We start from the raw sequence: 26424 nt of genomic DNA, 5'->3' as shown, positions 1-26424 counted from the left end.
GAATCATGGACACAGTGCCCAGTTATCAGTTTATTTTTCAGTCCATGTATCAGAGAGGTGGAGGATAGTAAGCAAAGCTGTCCTAAAATGAGTGATCAAGTGGAATAAAACCAGGAATGCATTCTTCCAAAATTTATTTGGCAACTACTTCATTTTATAGTTTATTTATGGCTTTTTTTAATTATATGCCTTGTTCATGTTTCTATGTCTCCTCCTGTCAGCCTCTTTTTTAAGGAAGAAGACTCATTAATTCAACAAACCATATATCATCTCCACATGCTAATTAAACACTGAAATGTTACTGTGGAATGCATAGATTTTTTATTGATATAGACTCATGTTCATAATTAATAAAAAACATTCAAAGTCATAGAATAAGACTGCATGCAAAGATGTATTTGTTTTGCAAAATCTAAGTTGAAGTCATGAATGAAGGACAAGTATTTGCATTTCACTTATAATACTATGGCAAGGAAGGTATTTGTGTGAAGGGTATAAGAGAAGGGCAGCAATGGGGACAAACAATACATAATAAACAATAAATCTGTTTATTCCAAATATCACTGAAGTAACAGTGTGCAAGCTTCAGAACAGTATGGTGAGATCTTCTCCAGTGTAGGCATTAGGGCTGAGAGCTCTGCAGAGTGCTCAGTGTTAGTCTTGACCCTGTATGTGGCGCTGGCACAAATTCCTAAATAAGTAACCTGTCTCATTTAAATCTAAATTCCCACTGGTTCTATTATTTTCCATGCTAACTTAATTAGCCATTTTGTACAGTACTAAATCAATAAATACTGAGAGTATTTCTTGAGAAGCATACAGCAATAGTTCCTAATGTTTACCAAAGGAATAACTGCCAATTTTACTTCATAGTAGAAGTTACATGCACCTAAGAGAGACTAAGGTTTCCTTTAGTTCAGCTATATTTTTTCATCTTAACCATTTAGTTTGGCTGTGTTATCTCATCAGACAGCACTGTGTTCATTTTTTTCTTTGTCATTGGTAGCATCACTTCCATTGTCCCCTGCAGCTGGGGCACGGCTGTATTCCAGCTGCCTGCTGCCCCATCTCACATCTCTTCCAGTTCCACTTCCAGCTTTGATCTTGAACAAGAAATAAATCATGAAAGCCACTCCCAACAAAATTATGAAGACCAGAGTAAGTAGTATCCACATATTCAGGTGACCACTGGCTTTGTCCTTTTTGGCATCTGTAAATAAATAAAAAGTAAATAGAAATGAATTAACTATAGCCACAAATAAATATAAGACTATTGAAAAGTATAATTTCACCCTTAATTACTAAGCAGAAAATCTATTATAATGTGTCTGTGTCAGTTTTTTTTATAGATCTTACCATGCAAAAGGAGGATCAGAGAGGGAGTGATCAATTTACTAAAGCATTTGCTTGTCTTGGGATTCCCTAAGGGTCTTGCAGATACTGATAGATTAGGCTGGGAAAGAATTCAATGGCAACCAAGTAAATTAAGCTCATATAAAAAAAAAAAACCTATGTAAACTAAAAAAATAATATTAAATTTAAGCTAATATCTTTGAAATTATTTGGAAGGGAAATAAATCCTACCTTCCATGTTTCCAGCTGCTTTAAGAATAGCTGTCAAAGATAAAGACAAATGTTTAGTCAAAATCTAAAAAGGTCATATTTTCTTTCTGACAGTTTCATGTTAGCAAAAGGTCTGGTAACCTGTACATCATCACTTCTGGAAACACATCTGCTAAATTAGGAGAAATGGAAAGGTGTGGAAGATTTTTAACCCCATATCCCCCTCAATACAACTGCAGTGTTTTGCACGTTAAATCCTCCTTCTTGAGTCTTTTGTAATAACCAGAATATCTCCAGGCTAAGTATAGCAGTTTCTGACTGTTTTAAGAGGGTATCTCTTCTCCCCGGTTAATTAACCTTGCCCTTTCCACCTGGTCTGTTTCTTGTGGAGACTGGGAACACTTGATCGACTGCTGAGGACAGCTGAGCTTTCCTGTATCACACGTAATTCTTTTGAGACCCAGCAGCTCTTAATTTACCGTAATTTATTTGCATCTACAATCGCACGTTTAAACTCAGGCTTTCTTGGGCAGCTTTTCCCGGCGGCTGGGCACAGAGGGCGCCGTCTGCAAGGCTTTTCCCGGCGGCTGGGGGGAACTGCTTGGAACTGATGGGAGATGCTGGGAACTGCTGGGAGCTGCTGGGAAATGCTGGGAACCGATGGGAGATGCTGGGAACCGATGGGAGATGCTGGGAAATGCTGGGAGATGCTGGGAACTGCTGGGAGATGCTGGGAACTGATGGGAGATGCTGGGAGCTGCTGGGAATTGCTGGGAATTGCTGAGTGGGAGCTGCTGGGAGCTGCTGCATGGGAACTGCTGGGATCTGCGGGCTGGGAGCTGCTGGAAACTGATGGGAATTGCTGGGAGCTGCTGGCTGGGAGCTGCTGGGTGATGGCCAGGACAAGGATGGATCTCCCTGTGTGCAGCTGGATCCCAGGGAGTGTGGGATGCTCCAGGAGCTGGGCTGCTGCAGCAGAACCAGAGCAATGCAATGGGCTCTGGTGCATTTGTGAGCACTAAGGAAAAGCAGCTGTTCAATTTGTCTCTTGGAAGGGGGCAGAGCTGTGCTGGAATAAATATCTGGTTGTGCTGAAACACCACTCTGCTGGGGAATGCAGGGTCAGGGAATATCCTCTGTGCTTTGGAATTGTGCATCAGGGCCACTCACATCAAACCCATAAACAGAGTGTGTGGTGATGGTTTCTGATTTCTGATGTCTGGTAACAGAGAACTATCGTTCAGCAGTGTCTGTGGCCTGCAAAGAAAGCCAGGCATTGCCCTAAATGCAGAATTTTCCTTTGGAGAACATGCCCTGAACAATGCTGTGACTGCTGCTTCCCCCACCAGCTGCAGGTTTGCTTTAGTGGGGGAAAGGACTGAACCTCAGAAACATCCTGAACCTTGGGGTTGTGAAACAGGGCAGGAAATGGGACTTTTCTGCAGAATTAACAGTTAAACTCCAAAATACCGCATGGTTGCTTGGCTCACAATATTCTGATATTTCTACTTCCTGACTAAAGCAGATGGTGCTCAGTTACACAGAAACACAATATTAAAAAAAAAAAAAAAAAAAAAAAAAAAAAAAGCAGCTAACCAAAACACTTCTACTCTTCTCAAAGGTCACTATATGCTCTCTGGATTGCACTTCTGCTCCTGTTTAAATAGAATTGCTTCATCCATCTTTTGCTGGAACAGCGTGTATCACAGTACAGCAAGAGGAAGAATAGCAAATTATGGATGCCACTCTTGTTCCATAGAATGAAAATAGGCATGTCAGTAGAAAAGAAATGTGTTTATGTTAGAGGGGAACAAAACAATAAAGAAGTTTGATTTTTTTTTTCAGAAAATATGATTTCTAGTTATTAATTGGATATTCATCACAAGATGTAAGAAAACCTGAGATTATGAAGCAAGAAATCATAAACTGGGCAAACAAAAAAAAATGCACTTGTATTATTTTTGTGTGAACATTGAAACATTTGTGTCAGTCCTTTGCAACGCTCATACTGTGCTATTACAACTGAAATAAAGCCATAAATGGGAAGAGGGAATATTAAAGAAGTCACTTACTCTTTGGTTTCTTACAAATAAAGCCCTTTTGGGAAGAGCAAGGCAGGGCACTCCAGTTGCCAGTGGCTGCAGACAGCTCCACACAGAAAGCCAGCTCGTCCCCCCAGGGCTGCCCATCACCCCAGTTGACAAAGTCCAAGGCACTGTTGTCCTGCCAAAGCAGCTGCCCTGGTGTGGCAAATGTTAGTATCAACACTAATAGATCCACACTAAGTCTTCTTAGTGAATATTGACATAATAGTACTTCATTCAACCTAATAAAACAATACTGCTTTCTTCAGAAATTCCATCTGGGGTTGCTTTTTGATGCATTTTATCTCATTCAATTCTTGTCTCACAAACAATGTAATTGCTTTCCCAAATTATGATTTGCAGATTTCTCAGTTATAACTTAGTTTTAATTTCTGTTTTTCCATATGTTTTCATAGGATATTAAAATTTGTAACTGAAAAAAGCTGAATTCAGGCTTTTTATGAAAAATTTCTAAATTATTATTTAAGCAGCACTGAAAATCAAGTTTTCACTGTAATGCTTAAACATATGTTTAGTTAAAATGAAAACTATTTTTTCATAAACTCAAAAAAAAAATTTTGATATTTCAATGGGCTGAAAATAGTCTAAAATAAAATGTTTCTGACTACTTGTAGACGGATCACAGTGTTCTCTTCCAGATGCATGTTTTCTACTGTATGCTTTAGCAAGCAGCCTAATTTTTTCTATATAGAGTCACAGAGGAGCTTGAAGCTGTGGCCTCCCACAGGTCCCACTGAGTCTTCCCCAGCCAGGAGAAGATGAGAGCCAGTCAGGACTTTTTCCCCAACAGGAAAAGCTTTCTCAGAGACCAGGAATAGGAAACAACCTCAGAGAGGACTCAGGTCTGAACTCCTACTGTACTTCAATTGATTGCTTAAAACCTATCTATTTTATTAATTTGTGTCAATTTCATAAGGTCTGTTTATGATTATTTATAGAACTTAAAATAGTTACCATTTACATTCCTGTACATTCCTATCCAAAAGCCACTAGTCTTGCTTGCATATAAATCTGCATGTTCTATTAAAAAGTTTGATTCATCCAGATCTTCTACAGAAGTCAACATACCACCTATAAAAAAAAACAACAAAACAATGGAAGATGATTGGAGATATCCCCAACATAGTTACAGCTTTTGAGACAGGTTAGGGTTAATAAAAAACCTCTCCTGCTGGCAGGGAATAAAGAAGAATTTAAATAGAGACCACAAGGTGTCCAGCTGTAGGAGAGCAGCACAGACAGAGAGATGTCATCTGAAGTGAAAGACACAAAAGCACAGTGAAGGTGATGACAGCAGGCAAAGTGCACTCTTTTTTCAAGTAATTGGATGATATTGTTCATAGGAATTATGAGTGATTATATATTTGTTCTTCATGGTTTGACAGATTAATATGTAGACTGTGCAACAAACAAATCTGCAATTCAAACTGATGTATTAATTTTTGTGGCAATCTAAGAGGGCTCAGAGGATCTACAAAGCTGTAAAACAAAAGATCCATTTTTCTCTTTCCTGGCCTCCTGAGACATGGATGAGATAGCTGATGACACAGCAGCAAAGGTGAAAGAGTGCCAAGGTACTGCTCCTGGTCTTGGCCAGGAACAGATGTCCCCAAGGAGGAGGAGGGAAGATTTTCCCTCCCCAGGCTCTGCAGTCTGCCAGGGAGCTTTGCTGATTGAGCAAGGGCTACCAGGCAGCACATGCAACCCATTTTGGATCAACTCCTTTTGCATCACACAGCCTGTGTTAAAAATGAGTGATTGTTATCATGATATTTACTTTGCCTACTGTGTAGGGAAGGATATGGAAAAGCAGGGATAAGGCCAGAAACAAATGGGTTATTTCAAATCACGTAAAATTTAGGATCTTACAAAAAGGAGAAATTTCATGAATGAAGAAATATAGTAAGAAACAAGCACAGCTGGAAAAATAAAACAAGGAAATCACCTTAAACTCACCATAACTGAAAAACACATAACAATAAAAAAATAAATGAGACATTTATTCCTTATTTTTAATATTTGTAGATTTTGCATTATTACTTTTCAAGATTTTTTCCAAGATTTCTTTTTAATGTCAAGATTGAAGTTCTATATTTGGGTAAAAGTAATAATTACCTGATTGAATGCACTGAGTCACAGACTGAGCCCAGCTCCTTTCATTGGCATTGAAGTTATAGCAGTGGCTTCGGAAAGGAATCCAAGATATGTGATCAGATTCAGGACATTGTCCAATGTCCTGGGGGGGGTCAGAAGGAAGTACATCTAGAGGAAATGAGATATTATAAATGCTTTCATTCAGTAAGGATTGAAGTTCTTCATGTATGAAATCAAATATTAAAACCACCTTTTCTTAAAAGTATTTAAAGTGTTCTTTGGCACAGTGCTGGAATTATCAGTGTCTAGGTCAAGAGTGACAATGAGGATCAGGACTGGTCAGCTGTGAGAGGATGACTCAGTGTAAACCTGTGCTCTTCAGAGTTACTAACTAAATCAAACCTGGTCTGTCTCAAGGATATTTGAGTGTTGAGGGATTTTGGTTCTAGTTTATTTTGTTACAACCAACAAATTAATATAAATAAAAGAAGCATTAAAAAGCAGAAAAATCACCCCCAGAAAACTCCCAAACTCTCAGGAAGTTCAAATAAGTTTTATTTAAAATATCATATAATAGAAATTTCCCATCTAATATTTTCCTCAAGATAACAATCCTTACATAAAATTTCTGAACATCTCTATGTCTGACAAATCATAGAATAACCTTAGGCTCATTGACTATTTATATAGTAACCCCTCATTTTCCTGTAAGCAATGACATTATGGAAAGAAATGGCAACGTTGTCACTTTGTTCCTGTGTTTTTAAAACAAATGTTGCAAATTAACAGCTATGAAGTTCAGAGCATGGCCTTAGAAAGAAACTGGAAAACAACCAACCAATCAAAAAAACCACAAAATCCTTAACCCAACCCAAAACAAAAGCAAAACAAAAACAAACCCAAAAGTCCCCAGATTAACTCTGATTTTCCATTAAGTGTGTGTCAGTAGAGCTAACAGGTGTTGCTCTAACATAAATGATAAAGCAAAAAAGCCCAGTCCCATCCTGAGTTTGCCTGTAGTTTTACTGTGTAGCACCTCAGTGCTGCCCATAGAAACCCTATGAAGTATGAACTTGTTTTGGGGCCAATAACAGACCCTTTTTTATCAGATATAACTCTTTCTCCTGTATCCTGTGTTTGGAATCTAATAGCAATGAAGTAACAACCAGTGTAGGAATGATTTGTATATGCTGAAGAAATTAAATTTATTTTATACTCAGTGGACTTCATTGATTACAAACCTTCCCATAAAACCTCTGTCAGCAAAGCATTTTGCATTCTAGACTCAATGTGAAATGCCTGATTTCCCACAATCTTTATGATCTGTCTGCCTGCTCCCATGGCAGCTATCACTCCAGTCCAGTAAAATGGCAACATCTTGGCTGGTGGATGCCAACTCCATCAAAATAAAACCTTGTCATGCAAAATAAAGGTACTGAAATTACATACTCAGCCTTATTATTCTTCTATATATACTTAGAAATTTGTAATTCAGTCCAAGCAGATAAAGCAAGGTTTCTGCCATAAAACCAAAAGTTGTTGCCATTGCTTACCCTCAGATTTTTTGCAGACAGAAAGATGTTTCTCATCACAATGGGCTGTTTTCCATCTCCCAGAGAGTGCTAGGTAGACACAGGCTATTTTCTGCTTTGGTTCTCCATAGTCCCACTTAGAAAAACTTACTTTCCTTTTATTGCTCCATCTATAGTATCTGTAATTCTGAAATTGAAACAGACATTTGACATAACTGTTCTAAACTCTCTCCTGCTGTTTCAGCTAAATGCAGTTATACAGGAGCACATTTTCAGAGTGATACAGGCAGCTCAGTTTGTGTCTCTGTTAAAATACTGGTTGAATCAGGACTCAGCAACATAAAAACCAGACACAGCAGTATGGCTCCCACGCTGGAACAGCCCATGGAATTGTTTTGAAGGCTAAATAATGCTCCCCAGGGACTCAGTCCCTTGTCAGACAATGCTGTAAGGGGGAATCACCATCCCAGAATTGTCAGATCTCCATGAAAAGCAGCAGGACCATAAGAACATGAAATCTATGGAAAGCTCAGGTGGAAATTGGTCTCAGAGTTGGCTGTCAAACAAGGACTCTAAGCTCCAGCAGTATTGAGGAGAAACATTCAGGAGTAAACTGCAGCTACCACTATGAGGAACCTGAGAAAATGAATATTTTGTAAGAAGCAAAAGAGAAATATGTTGAGCAGGAATTCTTCAGTCTTTGTTTAGTCTTTCTGCCTCCCCTTTTTTTCTTTTCCAGGAAGAATCAGAAGAATTACGAGGAAAAGCAAACAGACACAGACAATATATTGCAGCCATTAAGAGGGGGATAAGATGTGATCTCACTTCAGTGCCTAGATGTGTCAAGAGAGGTGTCAGGCACACAAGGTCAAAGTGAGCTTGGTATCATCAGGGCAAGGTCACTCACTGCCTGGGGAACAGGAGGGACCACAAAGCTTGACTCTGCAAGATCAAGGATGGCTTGTTTATAAGTACCAGGGGAATGTCTGGTGATTCAAGCTTGATCAAGATGAAATTTTAGCTGCTTTCTAAATCATATTGCTATGACTAAAACCAACCAACTTTGGTATCAAGTGGACTTAAACAGTATTATTTTGGTTTGGGTACAGATACCCTATGGACTTGTGCAAGTGCAAGGATTGATTTTAAGGCTGGTGACTGCCCATAACTTATGTGAGCATTTTTTCTGGTGGTGAGGGCAGGAATGATACTGTTAGAATAGTGGAAATATGGGGTTTTTTCAGCAATAAGTTCCTTTTTTCAGACAATGTAGTCTTCAGAGGGGCTTTATCATGTTGCTGCATCATATAACTGGAAATGCTATTTTTACACAATGTGTATTACAAGTATCCCTAGGGATACCAAACTTCAGACATGTTTTGCTATGTTACATATCAGTGTGGAATCACAATTAGTGAAAAACAATGAATAATTAAGGTGATTAGTTCTGATGAAAAGCTCATTTTTATTATCAAGGTGGTTTAGTCAGATCAAAGAACAATGCAATAGAAACATGATAATTAAGTGCATTCAGCAACTGCATATTCAGTAGGGAAGCTGAAGCACAATTTGTCACTCAGTCACAGAGCTAATAAGACTGAATATCACTCAAGTGTTCCCTTACAAAGTAGTGGACCTGGATCTCAGTATTCCCTACTTCTGGTACAGTATAGATTTTACTGATTTCAGCCTTAGAGACCTAGCAGGTCTCAAAGAGTGTATGTTCAAAGGGGTGTGCTTTGTGCTTTTGGAACCAAAACATAATGGAAAAGCTGCAGCTGCCAATGATCCTGAGGCACTAGCCCTACTGACCCTCTTGGACCCCTTGAGTAGTGGTCACCCATCCTAAAAAATGGCCATCTGAAAGTCTACCAGGTATTTTTACCTAAGCTTACAATATTCACACAGAACTAGTAAAGAGATTCCAGCACAGCAAAAGGTTCTCATCCTTCTCCATTGCCTAAAATGGAGTTTAATGATTTAAGATTAATGAAGTCAAAAAATGTGAGACTGTCCACCAGTCCTAGGTTTCTAAATCTGTTCATGCTACAATTCTCTTCTAATAGTAACAGCATTTAACTTTGCCAATTATGAATTTATTAATCTTACCACATTGCTGTTGAGCCCAATCCACAAGGGCTCTCCATACTGCACTGCTTGCAGCAGCAAGAATATATTACTGTAATAATCAAAAATGCTGGCAAGCTCTGAAGATTTCTCCTTGCATGCTCTTCTTGCTTCTTCCCAATTCATTTTAGAAGGAATGATTAGATAGCTGCTATTACCATAATGAACAAAATCAGAATCTGGAGCACTTGTGGGGTGAAACAGTTCAGGCTCTGTAGAAAAGAGTACAAATTTGAAAGGAAGAGAAGAAAACTGTGAAAAATTACTAGCTGCTGGGTAGCAGTATTGCTTTTGTGCAACAGATGAATACAGCATGGCAGCACAAGCATCAAGTAACAGCATTTCTTACATAAAACCAGAAAGATTAATTTGAATGGCAATTTGGAATTATTTTAAACTATGGTGTAAAAACACTTTCAGGGATTAGAGAGGCAGAGCATGAGCTGTGTGTATCTGTAGACACAGACTGACCAGATGAAATTATGTGAATACTGGTTCCACCATGATCCATGCCCCAGAGCTCTGTGTCCCCCCATTCAGTGCAGGCAAAGTTTTTCCCAGGTATGAGCACAGGATGGGATCTTCACACCACTTCAGTCTCAAAATAATTTCTTTCTAAGCAAATTTTGTGACTATGCTGCTCCATCTTTCCCTCATGGAACAAAGTGAAAAAGGAAACTGCATTTGTACCTAGAAATATACCTGCAGAAGTGGAAGGCGAGGGCCTAGAGCTAGTGATGGGGACAGAAGAAAAGACAAACTGTGTTCAGTCACTGCTGAGGATGCCCTGGCAATTGAATTTGCCATCTTCATGCAGCTTTCTGCACTTGCATGGGACAGAGCTGTGAATCATCTCACCCAGCTGTGGCTTCTTCCTCAATTTCGCTGCTCAGCAGTTCCCTGTTTTTGTTCCTGCGGATTCTGCAGTGCAGCTGTGCTCCGGATGTGTCTCCCACCCTAAGGCTTCATGAAGGAAACTGGAACTTCTGCCCTTCTCAGTATTGCTGTTCTTATGATAAGATGCTTGTGATGAACAAGCTAATCAGTTTAATTGGCCTCAGTTAACCCCCAGCTGGAGGTCACTGAGGGATTTGTCTTTTTGTATTGTCTCTGCAAAGTAACTGCATTTGGGCACCTATATCTGTGATAGCTGGGTGAAGCACAGATGACTACACTTTTCTGTTAATAGAGAAAACAGGCATTTTGAAGACATAGACCTTCTAGGAACCTGGTTTGGGCATTTTCTTGTGATTAAGAAGGTGAATCCTGTCTTCAAAGTGTCTATGTGCCAGTCACCTGATTTAAGTGTGGATATCTGCAGGTCAGCTTCTCTGAGTCCAGATTGTTCAGTAAATGTTTTGCAACCACAACAACAACAACAACAACAACAACAATAACAAAAACCAAAAAAGAAAAAAAAAAGTGAAACATAAAACTTACTGCTGTCCATCTGGCAAATATAGCCTTTTTTATGCTGGCAGTCAGTATTTTCCCATAATCCTCCATGATATAAAGATCCTCTTGTCATTGTAATACAATCAGTCTAGGGAACAAATAAAAAATTGAATTGTTGCTGATAAAGTGTAAAATTTCCAGCAAAATAATAGAAATATGTGCAAGGAGAAAAAGTTAATAGCTTTCTTTTCTAATTTTCTGGATCTTTTAATGTATTGCTTGTTGGAAATCAAATATATTCTATTATATATCTTAAGCAAATATTCTTTCATTAGCAGATTGCTGCAAGAACTTTTGTCAATTTATAAAAATTCCTTGGAATGTACTAAAGTTATTTTTACTATGGAGTTAATGGTAATCTGTACTGAATTTGTTGAAGTTTCATTTGGATTCACATCATAAAAGGAAAAACTATAAACCAGAATAAAAATTACAACTAGTAACACTGAATATTTTCAATATATAATATTAAAATAAAATATAAAAATTATAGGGAGTGTAATCAATTCCAGCAGTAAAGATTCCCTTTTCTAGACTTTGACAAAGGAATGAAAATAAGCCTAGATTTTAAACAGGGCTATTAATTTCTGAGTACAGCTTTAAAAATCTGATCTTTGAAATTTCAGTTCTCTTCTGCTTTAAACTATTAAAGATCAGATCTTAGCTCAGACAGAAGTCATGCTGGTTACTCAAACATTAAGCATGTCATTTATGTTTTGCATTTTCTGATTTAATTCTCTTTACCTCTATTGTAATGTACTTCCAGTCAACCACTGTGAATTTATCTCTGAATGGGAATCCTGGGGCCCAGTTTGAATAGTCAAAAACACTTCCATCTGTCCAAAGATATGTGTCCTCACTGTTAATGTCATTCAGCCCAATCCATGTTTCACTGGCAACATCCTTTAGGTGGAAGGTGAGGAAAGCTGACAGAAAATGGATTAAAAAAAATAATATATAAAGTAATTGAGGAGTTTCCTTTCTTCAAATTCCATGTAAATCAAATTACAAATAAAACAACAACCAATAATCTTCTAAATATATTGGAAATACCAACCTCAGTATTGTTAGGCTATGAGCTAATGACAAAAGAAAATAATTATAATGGGTAATCAAACTGAAACAGTTTGATTTCAGAAAAAAAGAAGAGGGGAAAAAAAGGAAAACATTTTTGATAAAAATTATTTAGGCTTCTTGGAAATATTATAGAAATCAGGGCAAGAAGTGACATTAGAAGGATTGTCTTTCACAAGGGAGCATCAACTGCATATATGTAATTTCTGATGGATGTTTGTTTAATATCTAACTTGAATATCTGTGAGCATTTCATGAATATAAACTATTACAATTTATCCCATTTTCCAAGACCATGGAGAACAGATTATTCTATTCCTCCCACATAAGATGTTTTCCAAAACTTGGGAAGTGTTATAATGTCTCTCTCCAGTCTTCCCTCTGGATCAAACACCTCCAGATCTTCCTTCAGAGGTGATGATATTCAGGGGATGGGATGGGATGGGATGGGATGGGATGGGATGGGATGGGATGGGATGGGATGGGATGGGATGGGATGGGATGGGATGGGATGGGATGGGATGGGATGGGATGGGATGGAGGTAGCTTCAGCCTCATCACTAGATGGTGAAATATGTGGCTTCATACATAGTGCTGTAAGGCTCAGATGTCATACCTTGCACTTGGTTATTGTGTATAGAGGCCAAATTTCCCCCTAATTCTCTACAAACACTTCTTGCTGAGTGCCAAGTTAGTTTGTCTTCTTCTCTGGATCCAAATATTTTATAACACTGTGAAGAGAGTAAAGGATTAGACAGACTTTCAGGTGTCATAGAATATTAAAACCATTGATTTGGATTAATTTCATGCTAGTCCCTGCATGCAAAGAGCTGCAGAGGGGGATCTGCTGAAACACAAATACTGACAGCCAACAAGAAGGAGACCCAGCCAATCCCAGTGATATCAGCACAGCACTTACAGTCTTACAGTGGGGTCACTGCTGGGAAAGAGCAGACAGCCATCAAAAGATTTTGAGGAATTAAATTACTGAAAGTAGAATTTTTTTTGAGGGACTGGAACTGTTTCCTGATTGTGGACATAATTTGGAGCAGGTAATAATCTCTCAAGTTAAGTTTTTTCAATTACATACCACAGATGGAGTGCTAAAACCTCAGCTCATGTGAGAACTCACATGAGTGGATCAGGGTCAGCAAAAAGAGCCCATCTAAATGGGTGTTTTCCCTGAATACCAGTGTAAAATATTTTTATGTATCTTCTGAGGGGCAGAAAACATGACTTCTTTCTCTTCATGCCCTTTGAATGCATAAAAACTTTTCCTGTTGATTGCTTTGTGGAATTGATTTGTGATTTTTCTCTGTTGTTTGTTGGGGTTTATTAAAAGTTCATATGTCCAGGGTTTTTTGCTTAACTTAGCAGAAAGCAATGCTTGCTTGTCTTTTAAATTTGATTTGACATTTATTGCATTTTGTGTTACTCAGCTTAAGCTGAGTTCCTGTGATGGCTAATTACTTATGAAAAGTGTAACCTTTCATTTTTTCATCTTTGTTACTCAGAAAAACAGGGTTATATTTACAGATAAGGATAATGGATCAGGATTTCCATGTAGTAAGTATGCCTAAAATAAGAAGTGTCTAGAACTTAGAAAAGTAACTATGGCTAAAGGCAGATAGATATTTACAAAAATTATAATTCCAAACCTTCAAATAACCTTTTTTTTTAATATCTAGCTACAAATTTGCCTGAAAATTCACTGCACTGCTAAGTAGCATTCTTCTTAGTAAATTGATGTTTAAAGAGAGAGAATTTATTTAAAGAGAGAAAAGGAATAGTTGTTTTCTTCACCTAGAGCAGATCTGCTAAATATGGCTGAGATTTATTACTGTACCTTATTTTTAAACAAAAGCCAAGTTTCAGGACATCCTCCCAGAGGTGGAAGTACAGTGGGAGCAAATCCTGAGTAAGTTGAATTGTGTCTTTCACAGATAAAGGCATTTTTAAGAGCACAGCTTATGTCTTTCCAGAAGCCTGTAAATAAATGGAATATAGATAATCATTGTAAAGATTGCAGAATACAGAAAAACTCTTGTGCAACCACTACAGCAGTCAGGCTCAGATGGCATTCATAAAGCACAAATGAAACACAGTTACCCAAATACACTTCTCCTTCCTCTGCAATATGTTTCTTTCCTAAAAGTGATGACACAGTTTCAAACTTGAGTGTGTTAAAATGTAAAAAAATGTCAGTATTGTCAGTACCCCTCTTTGTGGGGTAGCCTCAAATTTAAGTATACACCAAGTATTTTGGATTTTGATCCTAAATTTTACCCAAATATTTCTTGGTGCTATTTTACTCACCAAAATCTTTTGACATTATCACACAGTTTTCATCATTATTTGCAAAATTGGGTTCATTTGGAGCCCAGGCAACATAATTCACTGGGGTGTCATCCAGCCATCTGGAAGAAACAAGGGGAGAGTGGCTGCCAGTCAGACATCTCAGCAGTCAGTTCCAAGGTGTGCTTGGGCAGAGAGCTGAGCAAGGTGTTAGCAGAGAGCAGAGGGCAAAGGCTCAGCTCTCCTGGAGAGGACACAGCCACAGCACTGCTGCTGCTTCTCATCTGGGTGCTGCTGCCACCTTCAAGGCAGTGTGTGGACATCCCTCCCATCCCAGAAAGGATCCTGAAAGTCTTCTACAAATGGATTGTTAAAACAAATTTCCTGCCAGAAATTTCAGAAAGTTGTTGGAGTAGATGCTGTTTATGCTTCTTGCTTCCAGCTCCCATAACTTGAACCACTTGGGATTAATTTGGTTTAATCCCTACATATATATATATTATCAAAACCTCCTGGACATCTGGTCAGGGTAAATCTCACCCTTGGGTGTCAAAAGTGGATCAGGTAAATAACATCTTAAAATTAGCTGCTTCTCCTCAGTGTTTATGCAAGGTTGCAATTCTCACAGTGTAAGACATTAAGTGAGCTGCGTCTTAGCCAATTTTTATCGGGTTTGCTCTCCCAAATTTGGAAGGAAAATGCATTTCTCTGCTAAAATATAGAAGAATGTAACTCTGGATCTGAGACATCTGAAAACTGTCCAGAAGTCAGTTGCACAACAGTTTTTAACTTGTAAAATGGAAGCACACAGAAATGTTCCCTGAGTTGAAATTACCATCATTTGTTGTCCATTACCAGTTTTCCTTTACTCACCTGAATCTCTGATCAAAGCTGACAACTAAGCCAATGAAATATGATTCTCCTCTGTGTTTTGTGTACATCTAAAATAAAAGTAATTAATAGTTAAGCACTAAACTGTTCCTCCACATCAAGCAACAATCTGAAAGCCAGTTAAACATGCCTGTGATTTTTTTTCTTTTTCCTTTTATTTTTCAGAATTTGAGCCTCATGTAAGAATATTGTAGGCTCAGACTCAGGTTTCAAGCAGGTAACAAAGAATTTATGGAAAATCCTGGAGTGAGGAACCCACTGGACAGGAAAGCAATTATCACTGTGCTGAACACTACATATATTAGAAAAGATAATCTGGGCCTGAACTATCCTTTGCAGCACCTTTAAAGTTTGCATGCCATTTTCCTCTGCCTATTGAAAACAAAAGTAATTTTTTATACGTCCTGAACAAGTCTGCTGCTCTATAAATAAATAATGTAGGACAAGCTCAGGACTCCAGCCTTGCTAAATATTTAGTATATTCCCTGTATTTTATCACCTGCTCTGTTTGAAAATACAGCTATAATTAATAGGCTTTCTGCTTACATATTGCCACAGAAATCGTCTTTTGCTTTCTTTCTCAATGACAACGAGATCTGCAAAGTTCCTCTGACAAATCCTCCGTGCTTCTTCCATATGGACATGTTCCTTGCTGAAATAGTACTGCTTATTTTCATATATAATCCATCCATCATTGGTGAGTTGATAGTCTGAAATATGAAGAATCATATGTAATACTTTCTTATCTGGTCTTTACAAACTCTGAAAACTGTACATTAATCTTTGTGAAAGAGGAAAGAAACCTACCAAGTTTGTAGTTTGCTTCAGGCTTTACCAATGTACCTGTAATATAGAAGATTGTCATAAGCAACATCCCAATTAAAAAATAAAAAAATCAGAGATATTTTTATGTAATTTCACATGCTCTGTAAAATAGAGAGGAAAAAAACCAAACTCACCAAGCAAACTAAGAATTGGTTAATGCATTTTCAAGAATTTAGAGTACATACTGCCATATTAAATTGTGAATATAATTTAGAAACATTTAGCTGTGAAAAATATACTTTAATGCAATGTATATCCAAAAGCACTGTGTCAAAAACCCCAGGATTCACAGTAAATGTGTGGTAGATTAAATAAACATTACTTTGAAAAATTATTTTAGCATTTTCACTTGACAGTCTGTGAGTATTTTTTTTATATTCTTGGGCCTAGAGCCAAACAACATAACCCTATATAGTAAATTCTAAACCTTACCTACATGGCAGTAGACTATCCACAGGTAATGAAAATTTAATGTCAGGTGTAACTTTCTGTGTGTCAATGAATTTTTCCTTTCCTGATGGCTTGGCTTTCACTAGGACAGTCGGTTTTTAAGAATCCTGGGGAGCCAATAGATGTCAAACTCAAGTTTCTGATTACAGGTTGAACCAGGAGGAAGCAAATTAGCTGTTGCTATTCCCAGATCCAGCTACAGCCTCTCAAAGGAAGCTCTGCTTTCATATAAATGCCTGTTATTTTGTACTATTAATCCTCTTAGCTTGCTCCATTTGTACTGTGGTTTGATGGAGAGAAACACAGTATTATAGAAATGACAGAAAAAGTTTGATAAGAAGTAAAAAAAAAAAAAAAAACAAAAAGGAGAAGAAAAATCAAGTAAAATTATTTTGGTATCATTTAAGCACTTCTTAAGCTTTTAGTGAACAATAGAACTAAGATTATTTCAATGTCTTCATTATTAATTTATATACTTCTCATCATTTTGATTTTATTGTTTAATCCTAACATGACTGTACATTCATTGTTTTCAGAAAGCTGGAATATCTTTTGTAAATGTGTCTTAAGGGAAGATGAGGGAATTCACATCTGAGCACCTCTTCTCTCATGCTGATCAGCACATAATCCAGATTCACAATTACAAGATCAATTTCTTGATTTTTTTCTTGTTTTTGAAAGGTCACCTAGGATCAAGATAAACTGATAAACTTTGTGTCATGGTTTCTGAGCTCCTCCTGAGTAACTTCACCAAGAGCAGAGACACATCCATACAAAGCTGCATGCTCAGTGTGCCAGAAAGGGCTGCACAGGATGTGCTGCTTTGAGCTGGTGTGCAGAAATCAGGGTTTGGATGGTGCATTTGTGTGACTAATTTACCAAAAGGGAACAGTGATTCTTCCTTTTTGGTTAAGCAATTTTTCAACGTTACCATGGTGCCTTATTCACCCTTCAAGGGTTTTGTTGGCAGAGTCATCAAATATTAGATGCACTCCGTGTTTTTATATAACTGCTTATCTCTTCCCCTTCCTCCTGTGCCTTCTAGGAGTTCCCTGTGTACATCCAACTTTCTTTTCATTTCAAGAAGGTTTTAAAAATCTCCTTCTCCATGGAGATGCATACAAATACTCAGTTTACAACCAGGAAGCAGGGATGTAGAAGTAGGATTGAGTAATCAGAACAAGCTCTTTCATTATCAGCTGTCACTTGAGCTCTTCAGGCCAAGCAGACCCCATTTCCACATCCTGCTGGTGGGCACCCCAACAGTGTCAGGTCTATTTTGTGAGCCTGACACCAGGTGTGGGAGTTTTGGCACTGGGGCCCTGCTTTCCAGGCAGAGCTGGAGGATGCAGGAGTCCATCAAGGTTACACCAGACTCCACTTTTGATCAGACTGGGTTTTCAGAGTCACTGGTTCCTATAACAACTGATCCCTCTCTTGGTTCCCATTAGATTTTCCACAGTGGGAAGCAAAGCTTTTTTCACTTTTCTAGAGAGAACTATAGTATCCTGCATCTACAGCTATCCTGGGTGAGCCTGAAGCAGATAGAAAGAGGGAATAGATAAAAGGAGAGGGGATAGGTACTTTTGCTTCACAAATTTATTCAACCCACGGCAGAAAGAGATAAAACTAGAGATGAAGTAATAGGAACAGTCTAACTTCCTGCATCTAAGGACAAGAGAAATATTTCAATTCATTCTGCAGCTTTATGCCTTGCCTTCACTGCAATTGGTTTTAAAATGAACAATTCCCAGTGTCTTTCTTCCTTTCAATTTGTTTAAATCCATACAATTTGCTTTTTAAGCTTGGGTTTATTGCTCCAATTAAATGGGGAAGTAATAATACCTTTTTTTGTTTCACAAATCCAATTAAGTAAATGATCACAGCGCAAGTCGTTCCAGCGCATTTGGGGTGATTTATTAAACATAACACAATGTTCGAGTTCTTCATAGTTGTTGGGTTCATTTTCCTCCCAGTTCTCATAAATTACCTGTGTTAGAAATACATATCAATTACTGTGTGATTTGAGCTGAATAGAAGTAATTGAGGTTACCATCGTGACACAATTTCATTATCTCATCATCTCAAGCGCCTTTTTTATAGGATCAGTGGGAGTTCAAACAGACCTCAGAGGGCTGTGAAGGTCATGCTGGCCAGGTTATTTTCCCCACCATTCCCTGAAGAAGGTGCAGAGACTACATGGTATAGAAAACCATGTGTTTGATGAAAGAAAAACTGATGGGCAGAGGGAGTCACATTTATCTTGTTTTATGAAAGTTGGTAACTGGGCTTCCCTGTACTGCCATACAGTTGTGCCCATTTTGGGAGGCTGTGAAGGTCTAAGGGCACAGACTGTCAAAGGTGGGATATAATTGATACCAGGGATGAAACACAGGCAATGCTGTGTTAACACAGTGCACTGCAGCTATTCAGTATATATTCTAAAGTATATATTTTCTAAAAGACAGAAAGTCAATTATACCCAGCAAACAAAAACTCACAGGGGAGCCATCAATCCAGGCAAATCCTTCATCAGGATTTAAGAGAAACAAACCGATCCAGAAAGCCTGAGTGTTCAGTCCTTGTTCCCTAAAATAATTCATACAATATAGATATATAAGCATAGAAAGAGAGACCAGGATATAAATCCTGAAAAGCACAAAAATATCCTGCTTTCTGTCACACCTGAATTGGGAGCTGTGGCCCAAAGCCAAGCTCACTCCCTGCACTCTGTCAGGGAGTTGATAGAGCTCTGAGCTGAGCTAACACTTTTCATATTTAAAAATAAGTTAAAGTGATGTGGCCCAGAGCCATCTCAGGCTCCCATCCCTGTGCATGCAGCTCTTGGTTGTAGTATGAGGTCAAAGACAGAGGCTTTAGCAAAAGTAAAGCATAAAAAGATGTTTATTTAACTAATAAAAATAGTGATAATTGATTTTCAACTATTTTCATTTGTTTCTTAGCACTTCCTAAGTAGTTTAGTTAATATTTCATGCTATTTATCTTGTTGTGCCCATGGACCAAATAAAATTACTATTTCAGTCACTGCATAAGACAAATATTTCCTTCCACAAATATTTTATACTCTAAAGCAAAGAGACTCAACAGACAAATAAAATCACTTCAGGTGATCACAATACTGAAATGTTACAGGATATTATTTCCGGAAGAAAATCTTGTATCAATGTAATTTAAATTTGATTGTTTTTACTCACTCATTTGTTCAGCTCCAGATATGTTTTAAGTAAATTTTATTTAACATAGCAGGAACATGAAAAAGAATCCATATGCAAGTACTCACGAAGCTAATTGCCATAATAAAATTTGGTCTTCTCTTGTATTGATTGTGACCAGATTTCCACCTATTTCTCTACAGAATTCTTCAGCTTCAAACCAAGACTTCTTTTGGTTTCCCTCTCTCACAAAAAACTGTTGAGAACAAAAAGTAAAAACAAATTAGTAAATTTGGAAATCTTGTAAAATCTATGTAATTAAAATTAGTGACATTTTAACATCCCTTTATTCTTGAGTGAGACAACATGAAACCTGTCCAAGCCTCTAATATTAAGCTTTAAAAACGTGAAGAGTAAATATTTTTTCTTAGCATCATCTATTTTAAAATCAGGCAAAAGTAGTAGAGGCATCTGAGGAGAACAAAAGGTATCAGAATGTGCAGAGAAGAAAAAACTAATCTGTAGCTTAACTGAAACTTTCTCCACTGAAAGGTTCAAAAAAGATGGAAAACTCAACCATGGCATTTCACAGTAGAAAGCAGAAAATTCTTGAGAAATGGAAGGGAAGGGTAAGTCAGTGAGTTGGACTAGAAAAGACAGAATGGATGTAGAAAACTGTTTGGCCAAGTGTGGACCCCAGCTGAGGAAGAGGTATTTGTATTGAGGTGCAAGCACACAAATACAAAATACACTTTCTGCCATGAAGAACATACATTCTTGGGCTAAGGATATGTTTAACAGGACTAAATGCTTGACATTTTATAGAAATGATAATTAACAATTTGGTAAATGGCAGAATCAATATATATGTGACATAGAAGCTCAGACCCCTGTAAATACATGAATAAAATCCCAACAGAAAGAGAGTCCCAGGAAAGAAAGTGAGAGCAGACATGGAAGAAAAATGCTGCAGATTTATTTATTTGATCTATATTGCCTTTTCTTTCCTTTTTTTCCTTTGCAAAAATGAGAGCTTTTGAAGGCATTTTTAGTTAAATCAAGAGAATGCTCAGAAGTTTTACTTGCTGAAGAGTCACCAGCCAAACCCAGATCCAGAAGTGCTGCTATGAGTTTCACATGCTGTGTGAGAAAACGTCAGAGGGGCACATTTTCTCTCAGAAATATTGCCTTATGTAAATAACACTGCCAGCTCTTGAGATGTAATACTATGTTTTGTCTGAAGTTCCAAACTCCTGGAAGCAAACAAATTAGGTGAGGTTCTCACCTGGCATTTAGATAAAAGAAAGCATTTCTAGCACTCTGCGTTCATCATTCTCCGTTGCTGACGTTGGTTACATTTGATGATTTTTTCCCCATGTTTTCTCGCCATGAATACCAAAGATCACTCCCCAATAATGCCAGCACCACGGTGGCCAGGGCACTGTCCCCTGGCCATGCTGGGGCTGCCAGTGGAGGTGCACACTTACTTTGAGGCACGAGTCTGCCCGGGAGGCTCTGTGCCAGCCTTGGGCGCACGCGGCCGCAGGGACCTGTCCTGGGGGAGCAGGGGGTGCCACTCCTGCTGCCCACTGCTTGCAAAGGTAACCTGATGTCTTCTCACAGCTAACAACATCCCATAATCCAGCTGCAGTTCCAGTCCCCATGACAACACAGCCTTGCTCTTTCCCTTTGTGATGTGGAAAAGAAATGAGTAAAAGCAAAGCTTTAATTACTCTGTAAAGAATGAGACTTTTTTTTTATTCATTGGACATTATGAAAAGAAAGATGCAGATTATGCAGATTAAAAAATATCCTGGATATTAAACTGGCCAGATATAAGCCAATGAGTCCCACTGTTACAGCTTTACCAAAGCCACATATTTGCAACTTCAGAAAACAAATATTCCTTATCTTGCTACCCCAGGGAAATCACAAGGAAAATGGCTCAATTATATTTACATAGGTAATAGATGACCTGACAAGTTCTTTTGAGTTCTCAATATTCTGGTAACTCAATTTCAAGAAGGGTGATGTCAAGTACAACAGGTTTGTTTTAAGGCATAACCAGCTGTGTGAAGGTAAGAGCTCACAGGCAGCTGCACAGTATTGCCCACCAAAATCTGTCTCTGCACACCTTGGCAGGAGGTTGACTTACACCAGCACCTGCAGCTCAGCTGTGGCAGTGCTGGTTGCACTGGTGTCAGGCACAGTCTGATGGTTTTGTTTTACCTACAGCTACAGGCACAAAACCTAGTGCCCACTCTAATTTCTATCCAGGGGAAGGAAAGCACAAACCTGTGTAAATGCAGCTGCAGGGGTTGGGCCCATGCAGAGCTTACCTGGCATTGCACTGTTCCAGTGTGTGAAATGAGGAGTTTCTCCATTGCTCCACTTGAAACTCCCTCGTTCTTCCGTGTCAGAGAGACCAATCCAGAAATATTTTTCAGACCTGAGCCCCGTCAGACTAATCAGGAAGGTTTGCTCATTTCTGCAGTGGGAAACAGTGTTCATTCCTGTTAGTGTGCAGTATTAATCTAAGTGATACAAACAGAGGAGTGTTAATATGACCCCAAAACAACAGCTCCTCAGTGAAGTCCAGACAAACCCCTGGCAGTCTTTAAACTGAAGTCAAAAGAATTTCAGGAGGGACAACTTTCTCCTTACAGATGAAGGCATCTGGAACGTCACAAGTTGCTGCTCACATGGGCTTTTAGTTCCATTTTACTCTTTTATTTACTCTATTATTACTCTATTTTAATCTTTCCAAATCTTTGAGGTGTCTCAAACAGACCACCAATTCAGCACCAAGCTGTCAGGTTTGCTATCTGTCACCTCTGAAGGCAGTCATGCTCCTCAGGAGCCTCTGAAACCTGGCAGGGATGAAGGTAGAGTAGAGATGATCCATTCTGGCTGTGGGAAAGGGCAGGTTCTGGAGAAGATTTCCTACATTTCTACAGAATTTGGCTTAGAAAGTAGTTTAGGAAAATATTTTTTATTAAACCTTTCCTATCATAATGAGAGACCACCTGTTGAAAATTGTAGTACCTACTTTCCAACAGGAAAAAACCCCAACAAGCAAAAAAAAACCCCAAAGCCCAACCAACCCACCAACCAAAAAGAGAACCAAAAAGCCTACCAAAGCCAGAGTTGCTTTAATTATTAATTGAAAGATAAGAGGAAACTGTTTAACTCAAGAAGTCCCCAAATTTGAAAATTGCTATCATGGATTAAGTAGATAGCCCTACAACATTGAGGTGTTTATTTTGGGTTCATTTTTCTTTCATGCACAATCTTTGCATGCCTTGCTACAATAAAAATTTTTGGGTTCAAAAAATAGAAAAGTCTTGCAAGTTTTTCCATTAAAGGCATTGATTTTTTAAAAAGTTATTTTCCCACCTGCTTTCCACCGTAGCTAGATAAGCTTTGTTGTGTTCACATGTTTTATTTGCTTCTGAGAATGTCAGTTGTGCAGAACCCACCAAGTAACAGTGAAAACCATATCTTTTCCAACCCTGTGACAAACATAAGATTTTTAATATGCAATGGAAAGAGACTTCAAGGTAGAATTTTTTCTGCTCTTGTGTGTATAAATATTCAATGCTCAATTTGTTGTAGCTGTTTAAAACTAAGATGAGTCTGGGCTGATCTGTTCATAAATAAAATCTATTTTTTTATTCTGTTCACTACAAGAGGCCTTTTTGCTTAAGGGATGACATTAAGATCTTAGTTTTCATCTCTTTTACACATACATGACTTGTTCAAGAAAATTGTGTTTGTGCTATTTGCTGTGGCTTTCCAGTGCTCTGTAAGGTTGAGATTATTCAAACTGAGTCTATAAGGAGCCTGTGATTCATTCAGGGGACCTGCAGCTCCAACTTTCCAGAGCTGCATAATCAGACATAATGAAATACCAAAATATTTCAATACAGAAATGAATTCACATACAAGCACAGCCCCCCCAAACTCTCCCTGTCCAAGTACAAGGAGTGATGAGATTTTCTGGGCCAAGAGGAATCCAGACAGTGCCTGTTTTCAGGGGGAATGGAAAAGAGGAATATCAGTAGAACAACCCTGCTTCTTCCTGCTCCTACAGAGATCTCTGCTGACCAATACAGACACAATGATTTTCTGAACCACAGGGTGGCTCATCTAGGGGTGGAGGGCAAGGTAGTATTCATGTACATGTAAATAAACCTCAACTTTCTTGAAAATTTTCTGATAAAAATGGGAAATGCAAATATATTAGTAAACTGCTATCAGGAAGGGACCAGGTTGCCCAACAGTAGATTTTATATAATTTACAAAGACAGTATCCAAAAGAAGCAAGATAAAGTAAAGTAAATTAATTCCTGTACACTTCATCAAGGATTATTTTTTATGAGAGAGCATTTACTTTCTGGCAGCCTGGGTCCTCGATTGGCTCTTTTTCAGAGGATTGTGATGAAGGCTTCTTTTTACAGATGTAACCAAGTTGCTTATTACAAACATCAGTTGCCCAGTATCCATCCTAGAATAGCAGGGAGAAGGAACAAAAGTCAAGAAAGGGCATGCATATGCACAACTACTGTTTTTTCTCTTTTTTCACAAGGCCAACTGGAGATTTATTAGAAAATTAGATAAATCTGTAAGTACTAGTTTAAGATCCATTTAATACTGTTTTGAGATAAAAGGAGGAAATTAATATTTTGAAGTCTCAACATTACTTCTTATTAAACTTTTAAATAAAAGGGTTCGTAAAGATCCATCTCTTCTGGGGCTGATGGGATCTGCTTTTGGAGAAGGATTATCTCCCTACACTACTGGAAAAAAAGATGAATTAAACTGAGCTAATCAACATCTGATAGGATTGCAGTAAATTGAACTATTTTATCCATCTAAGAATCTGAATGTGACTGACTACTTTAAAAAATAAGGCCTATTTAAGAGAAGCTTTCCCCTCATCCCTCCCATAAAATCTTGTTTAGGATCAATTCTTTTGGTGCCTAATGCTGGCAAACATTAGCAATATTCTATGACATAGAAGTTGCCTCAATAACAGCACGCATTTCAAAATTCATAATACTTTTTATGTGTGCATACATATGCATGCACATGCATGTAAACGTATCAAACAATCACGTCTTGCAAGAAAATAAAGTTTGTGAGTCAAGCAAACTAGAATTTTTCATTAGTTTCTTGGCAGGTAGATGACAGTTAAGAAACATATCCTAGTGCCAGGTCTCCATGCCTCAAAGCCATGTCTCAGTGACATGACACTGAAGGACAAAATGTTCTATCTGACTGGAATATGAGGTATGAAAACAGCACCTATGGTACCCACATAGGGTATTAAATAGTTCATCCCTACTCCTCTCCCAGAGCTTAAACTATTTCTTTGCAGAAACCAAGGGGAAGAATTTAATCTAAGATTTCTGGATCAGAATTTTCACCAGATAAGGAATTTCACAAGGGTGTACCAGGAAAATGCTTCCTCTCCTTCTGACGTCTCCTGACCGCTGAACTTGTCTTCTGGTTGGTACCAACTTTTTGGAGCAAAACTATTTCAAGACAATATAAGGAATGGTGCCTGAATGAGCACTGAAGGGGGTGATTTGGGTTGAGCAGCTGTTAGTGTGCACTGCTGTGGGAGGAGTGCCTGCTGTACCTGCCCCTTCACAGAGACACAGTCCTCCAGTCCGCTCGTGTAGCTGGGCTGGCTGCGCCGCCACGCCGTGAACCTCACAGGGCTCCCGTCACTCCACTCGAAGTACCAGTGAGCCTTCAGGTCATTCAGACCCAGCCACAGCTCTTCTGTTGGCTCTGGAGCACAAGGAAGAGGTTTGGTTACTGCCCATTGCACAGAACCAGCAGAGCCTGATCTGTTTGGCACGTGGCACACAAGAGATGCTCTCTGTGCTTTTATAAAAATGCTGCTTCCTCTCAGATCTCTATAAGAGATGTGTTGTGCAAAAACCACCAGATTCCATTCAGAAAACCTGGTTTTAACGAGCATAAAGGTCTTTACAGCTTGCAGAAGATCTTTGTAAACTTTCTGTGATTCAGAACAACAAAATGGTCCTGAGCATGAAGAGGTGAATGACTGTGGGTGTCCCACCTCTCAGGGACCATACCGAGTCCAAGCCATGAAGACACCTGCCAGTACATTAGAGGACTTGTGCTGGCCCATGAGATATGTTCACCTAGGCTGGCATCTGCTGTGTCAGGACTGGTTGCTACAGACCCAAGTATCAGAAGTGAAAGGATGTTTTCTTAGAAGGATATATAGCAAGAGATTAGCATCAGCAAGAGGTTTGAATCTCAGCAAGGTTTGTAGCTCAGTTCTAAAATCTTGCACATAGAAGATAAGTGCCAAAAGTGCAATCATTAGAGATCATTATGTGTCTCTGGAAAGAATATCTTTTTTTTAGTTTTCTCCTCCTCCTTTATAATGTTTTACAATGTGGATTATTTCTTGATAGACATAGATATAGTTCTGTATTTATGCAACAGCAACAACATAAAAGAGCATGGTAAGTTGTATTCAGTCTTTCAATTGTGATATTTCAGAGAAAACATTAATATTTAATATGAAGTTCAGCTTTTATGTCACAGATGGAGCAAATGCAACACAGGCCTACATATATACTCACTGTAACCAAGCTGTGACACTAGAAAGCTGTATTCAGCAATGTTGTGGATGCTTGCCAAATCTCCATCTTGCTTTTTACATGAAGACAGGGCATCTTCCCATGTTTTGGGGTCCCGGTGAATGCTGTAGCAGTGACCTGCATATGGCCACCAGCCATCTGTGCACTGGACAGGCCTCAATTCCTCTAAAATCAAAACACATTTTTTTCAGAA

The 26424-nt window shown here is 38.4% G+C and overlaps 1 protein-coding gene across 1 annotated transcript in view; it reads right to left on the bottom strand.

Moving 5' to 3' along the window:
• Positions 1–298: 298 nt before the first annotated feature.
• LOC130249628 (macrophage mannose receptor 1-like) overlaps positions 299–26424 on the bottom strand; it is a 32329-nt gene continuing 6203 nt past the window's right edge. The window contains exons 6-29 of the mRNA XM_056484580.1: positions 26214–26396; positions 25229–25383; positions 23978–24091; positions 22981–23096; positions 21924–22072; positions 21072–21271; positions 19713–19840; positions 18913–19000; positions 18257–18401; positions 15944–15979; positions 15683–15846; positions 15119–15186; positions 14267–14367; positions 13797–13936; positions 12567–12681; positions 11621–11802; positions 10862–10964; positions 9404–9633; positions 7316–7481; positions 5784–5930; positions 4623–4739; positions 3636–3803; positions 1585–1614; positions 299–1210 (exon numbers count right to left, since the gene is read on the bottom strand). Coding sequence (XP_056340555.1) covers positions 966–1210; positions 1585–1614; positions 3636–3803; positions 4623–4739; positions 5784–5930; positions 7316–7481; positions 9404–9633; positions 10862–10964; positions 11621–11802; positions 12567–12681; positions 13797–13936; positions 14267–14367; positions 15119–15186; positions 15683–15846; positions 15944–15979; positions 18257–18401; positions 18913–19000; positions 19713–19840; positions 21072–21271; positions 21924–22072; positions 22981–23096; positions 23978–24091; positions 25229–25383; positions 26214–26396 — 3290 coding nt within the window. The 3' untranslated portion in view covers positions 299–965. The remainder of the gene's footprint in view (positions 1211–1584; positions 1615–3635; positions 3804–4622; positions 4740–5783; positions 5931–7315; positions 7482–9403; positions 9634–10861; positions 10965–11620; positions 11803–12566; positions 12682–13796; positions 13937–14266; positions 14368–15118; positions 15187–15682; positions 15847–15943; positions 15980–18256; positions 18402–18912; positions 19001–19712; positions 19841–21071; positions 21272–21923; positions 22073–22980; positions 23097–23977; positions 24092–25228; positions 25384–26213; positions 26397–26424) is intronic.

Source organism: Oenanthe melanoleuca, chromosome 2 (assembly GCF_029582105.1).
Source record: "Oenanthe melanoleuca isolate GR-GAL-2019-014 chromosome 2, OMel1.0, whole genome shotgun sequence".
NCBI classification, from domain to species: domain Eukaryota; kingdom Metazoa; phylum Chordata; class Aves; order Passeriformes; family Muscicapidae; genus Oenanthe; species Oenanthe melanoleuca.
This window is presented reverse-complemented; position numbering and strand designations above follow the sequence as displayed.